The 4,948-nt window shown below is 44.7% G+C and overlaps 2 protein-coding genes across 2 annotated transcripts; both read right to left on the bottom strand.

Annotated features, from left to right (window-relative positions):
- Positions 1–265: 265 nt before the first annotated feature.
- Positions 266–2,528, bottom strand: LOC139784283 (uncharacterized). The gene is made up of 2 exons (XM_071723447.1): positions 1,393–2,528; positions 266–965 (listed from the first exon to the last, which is right to left on the bottom strand). Exons 1-2 carry the CDS (start codon positions 2,526–2,528, stop codon positions 266–268), a joined length of 1,836 nt encoding a protein of 611 aa, XP_071579548.1.
- A 69-nt stretch (positions 2,529–2,597) lies between these two features.
- On the bottom strand, positions 2,598–3,569 carry LOC139784282 (uncharacterized). Its single transcript, XM_071723446.1, has one exon. It carries the CDS (start codon positions 3,567–3,569, stop codon positions 2,598–2,600), a length of 972 nt encoding a protein of 323 aa, XP_071579547.1.
- Positions 3,570–4,948: the final 1,379 nt, after the last annotated feature.

Genomic DNA, 4,948 nt, shown 5'->3' with positions numbered 1-4,948 from the left:
CTGAGTGGCGGGCCCAAGGCCCCCTGGGTTCACACACAACCACGGGTTACTCTCCGAGCACACCGCTAGATGCCGCGAGTTTTACATTCTAAAGAGATCTTTCTTATTGACCTAAGATTTTCTTATCGGCCTGAACATGCCGGCCGCCTTGAAATAAATTTCAAATATTAACTTAAAGTATTACGACTAAATTAATTCAAAGTGCGATGACTCTAATCAGTTAAACTAAACAAACATTATCGTCGTATCAAATGTAATAACAATATTAGTTGATGGGTAACGGACATATCTTGGCTATGCTTCTCTTATAAGTACCACGCGCCGTTTTTACAGAGACGACGCGTACAAGGCCATCGGCTCCCGCATGAGTTTCAATGATCCTTCCCAAGGACCATTTCAGAGGTGGTAGTTGATCGTCCTTAAGCAATACCATTTCTCTGATTTGTAAATTGTTTTGCTTCTGCTTCCATTTGGCACGAGTTTGCAGCTCAGACAGGTATTCACGTGACCATCTCTTCCAAAACATCTGCAGTTGCTGCTGTAACAATTGCCACCTGGACAGGCGATTCAGGTTGACATCCAATAAGCTCGGTTCCGGCAGTGCATTTAGAGGAGCGCCTATCAAGAAGTGGCCTGGCGTCAAGGCCTCCAAATCGGCCGGGTCGGCTGACATCGGCGTGATTGGCCTTGAATTTAAACACGCCTCAGCTTGAGTAGTAACTGTCATAAGTTCCTCGGTAGTAAAGGACGTTGAGCCCAAGGTTCGCTTCAGATGGTGCTTTGCTGCTTTAACGGCAGCCTCCCACAATCCGCCGAAATGAGGGGAGTTGGGAGGAATTGTATGCCAGGTGATGCCTTCGTCAGCACACACGCTCTGCAAGGTGGCCTGATGTTGCTCATCCTGAAACAAACTTCTTAATTCTTTGAGAGAGCGGTCTGCACCGGCAAAATTAGTTGCGTTGTCACTAAAGATGTCCGAACATCGACCTCTCCGGGAAACAAACCGCCTCAACGCAGCGAGAAAAGCATCGGTAGTTAAGTCCGTGATCACTTCTAGATGAACTGCTTTGGTCACGAAACAGATAAAGACACATATATACGTTTTTAATACAATTTTGCTTCGAACTCTTGGTTTACATAAAAAGGGTCCGCAGAAGTCCACTCCAACCTTCATGAATGGACGAGTTTGATTAACCCTGGCTGCAGGCAATTGACCCATCAATTGATTAGGGAATCTTGGTTTGGCTCAGAAGCATTTAACACATTCGTGTACAATTTTTCGACTTAAATTTCGTCCTCCTAGAATCCAGAATTGTTGACGCAATGTGTACAACAATGCCTGAGGTCCCGTGTGTAGGTTGGCTTCGTGATAATGTCGTGCGAGAAGCGTACTCAGTGGATTTTTTTGCAGATAACAGCATTGGATGACGTTGATTTTCCGATATTTCCGCATTGAGCAATCGACCGTTTACTCGTAGTATGTTGCTATCGTCCAAAAATGGCCGCAGGTGTGCTAACTGACTCTTGTTTAGAAACTCGGCGTTGGTTCTCAATTGATTAATTTCCGTTCTGAAATCTTCTTCTTGGGCTTGTCGTACTAGCACCTTAAGAGCATTGGACAATTCTAAAGCCTGGAGTGGCCCTCGAGTTTTGGAAGCAGAGGACCCTTTGCAATTATTGATGAATCGTGTGATCCAGGATGTTACTCTTAAGAGCCGGTTTAGACTGGAGTAGTGGTGCGCCCAAGAATTTTGCGAAATGGCTACACAGATGACTGAATTTGATTGTGGTTTCAATTCCGGATCTGCGATCGCCCCAAACTTGTTCTCCTGTGACACGCTGAGAGGCCAGTTGCTTTCCTCTGTCTGTAAGAATTCTGGTCCATTGAACCACATGTTGCACGATTTTAACGTTTCAGGCGAACATCCTCGTGAGACTATGTCCGCTGGATTCAACTCTCCTGGAATGTGCTTCCATTGAGATGGTGAGGTAAGTTCTTGTATTCGAACGATTCTGTTAGCGACGAACGTGGCAAACCGCGACGGCGTCGATTTGATTCGATATAAAGTGATTTTTGAATCGGTCCATAGCGTAATTTTCTGAAACTGGATCTTCATCGCTAAGATCGCCTTTTCCTTCAGCTCGGCTAGGAGCAATGTTGCCAACAGCTCCAATCGTGGAATTGTTGCCTTTTTTAAAGGTGCCACGCGTAATTTGGCGCGCAAGAGACGGACAGTCTTGCGTTTATCGTTAGTGATGGCTCGTATGTATAGACAGCATCCATAGCCCAGTTCAGACGCGTCCCCGAATCCATGTAATTCGAACCACACCGAAGATTGATCTTGAATGCATCGAGGTACCTTTATTTCCTCCGGAATCTGGTTGCGGAACTCATTCCACTTCTGTTGTATGGAACTCGGCAACTCGTCGTCCCAGTGGAGGTTCGGGACTTTCCAGAGCTCCTGTAGTATGCATTTTGCCTTGAAGATTACGGGTGCACAAATACCAAGTGGGTCGTAGAGCTTCATTATTTCTGAAAGAAGCTTTCTTTTCGTGTGAGTCTCCTGCTGAGTAGTCGTATTCCATGGAATGACGAATTAATCGCTTTGAGTTTCCCAAATCAGACCGAGAACTTGCTTTCTATCCGTTTTGGTAAGATCCACAACATCGCATTGCGTAAATGAAACATCCTTGCAGTTGGTAGCCCATTTGTGAAGGTCAAATCCTCCTCGTTTCATTAATTGTGTTAGTTCTGATTGTAACGTTATTACTTCTTCTTTGGTGGATGCGCCGCTTATTACATCATCTATATAAGTGTCTTCGAGAAGAACCAGAACAGTGACGGGAAATGATGCTTGCTCATCATGCGCCAATTGCTTCAATGAGCGTGTAGCGAGAAAGGTAGCAGGGCCTGTTCCGTATGTTACTGTCATCAACCAACAGCGGATTAATTTGCCAGTCTTCCTGTCACGCCACCAGATGGTTTGAAAAGGCCTTTGATTTTTATGTACCTTGATTTGCCGGTACATCTTAGACATGTCGGCTGTAAGCCCGTAAATATGTTTCCTGAAACGAAGAACAAGTGAGAACAAATCAGTTTGGATTGTTGGGCCTACCATTAATACGTCGTTAAGCGACAGTTTAGGGTTAACTCGGAACGATGCATTAAACACCACTTTTAATTTGGTGGTGCTACTTTCAGGCCTCAGTACATGATGATGTGGCATATAGAATTCAAGAGATTCTCCCGAATAGTCATCGGGTACTATTTCCGCATGCTTAAGATCAATATACTCCTCCATGAATGCCTGATACATTTGCCATACTTTAGGGTCCCTTTGCAAGCGTTGCTCCAATCGTAATTGACGCAGAGCTGCGTCACGTGTGTCAGAGAGATCCTGAACGTTGGACTTGAGGGGAAGAGCCACCACGTATCGACCATCGCTCTCTCTCCTTGTGTGCTTCTGATAATGCTGTTCGCATTCTAGCTCTTCTTGTGATAGCAAAGCCCTTTTTGGTAATTCCTCTTGCTGCCAAAATTTATGTACTTGTTCTTCCAAGTTGTCCATTACGCACGTGAGTGATACTGCCGACTGCGGCCGTCTAAGATGGGTAACTTTGCCGCCGACGACGAATCCAAGATGTGTTCCGTGTAGCTTGGGCTGCTCTGGGTGTGTTGATAATATTTCGCCAGTAAGTAGATCCCAGAACATGTCTGCGCCGAAATGTCAAAATGTCAATTTTATTCGGCACGTGAAAATGAGGATCCGCCAGCTTTACGTGACTAGGAATTTGCATGACAGCCATATTGAGCGCTTGTTGAGGTAAGTCACCAGTTATTTTGTCGGTAACTAAGAATTCCGATGACACCTTGAAATCTGATGTTCGTGACTTGATGGTTGCATTGACGGACGTATGAGTGGCCATTTTAGTGCAGTTGATGCCGGTTACCTTGAAGTGTTCTCGTTTGCCCTTTAACTGCAATCTTTGACGAAGACGCTCAGTCATGAAGCTGAATTGTGAGCAGCCATCCAATAATGCACGAGCTACGCATTCTCGTCCACAACTGTCGTAGATTATAACAATCGCAGACGCCAAAAGAACTTGCTCCGTTTTAGACTCGGAGTTAACGTGTAGACTGCATGCCTTTTCAGCTTGTGTTGAAACTTCCTGTACTATATTCAATGCGGTTGACTCCGACGAGCTTGCTGTGCCCTGCAAAGCTTGTTGGTTTGATTGATTAGTATCAACGGTAGATTTAAGATGCAGTAACGTATGATGCCGTTTGTGACAAATTCGGCAGTTTCCTGACTTGCAATTTTGTTTTATATGTGAAGAGGCAAGACAATTAAAGCACAAAGAATGTTTACGTACCGCTTCTACCCTTTGTTGCGGAGACATATCAAGAAACGATTTACATTTGAAAGCGGAATGCTCATTTTTGCAAATAGGACATTGTGCAGCACCCATTGCTACTAAGGACTTACTTGATTTATCCGGTTTCATTTTCATTTTACTTGATTCCACAGATGAAACAGCTTCGAGAATTCTGACACGGTCTGCTAAAACCTTCATGAGTTCCCGGAACGTTTGCAGTCTATTGGACGGCGCAGCCTTTTTAACCTCTCCTCGAGACTTTAAATCTAGCTTGGTTAGAACAAGTTGCGACAGCAACGCATCCCAGTTATCGACGGGTTGATTGAGCGCCTTGAGCGCGTGAAAGTTTTTCCATATACCGTCGATAAGTGTCTGCAGCGATTGTGCGGAATCTTCCTGAGACTTCTTCAATTCGTAAAGGCCGTTCACATGTTTTTTGACGATTCTCGATTCGTTATCGAAATGATCTCGCAATTGTTTCCAGGCGATCGCGTAATTCTCCGCGGTTATAGGTAAATCAATGTATTGTTTAGCTGAGCCGGCGATAACGTAGGATTGTAAATAATAAAAA

The sequence above is a fragment of the Temnothorax nylanderi genome, unplaced genomic scaffold (assembly GCF_030848795.1).
Source record: "Temnothorax nylanderi isolate EJ_2023f unplaced genomic scaffold, tnyl_v1.0 TNYL_tig0605_pilon, whole genome shotgun sequence".
Taxonomy (NCBI): Eukaryota; Metazoa; Arthropoda; class Insecta; order Hymenoptera; family Formicidae; genus Temnothorax; species Temnothorax nylanderi.
This window is presented reverse-complemented; position numbering and strand designations above follow the sequence as displayed.

Excerpts from the sequence above, each read along its gene's own strand:
- LOC139784283 (XM_071723447.1), bottom strand. The coding sequence starts at position 2,528 with ATGAAGCTCTACGACCCACTTGGTATTTGTGCACCCGTAATCTTCAAG. Across the intron at positions 966-1,392 it reads TCTGCAAAAAAATCCACTGA|TGACAACGCAACTAATTTTG; the intron begins GTACGCTTCTCG and ends GGACATCTTTAG.
- LOC139784282 (XM_071723446.1), bottom strand. The coding sequence starts at position 3,569 with ATGGACAACTTGGAAGAACAAGTACATAAATTTTGGCAGCAAGAGGAA.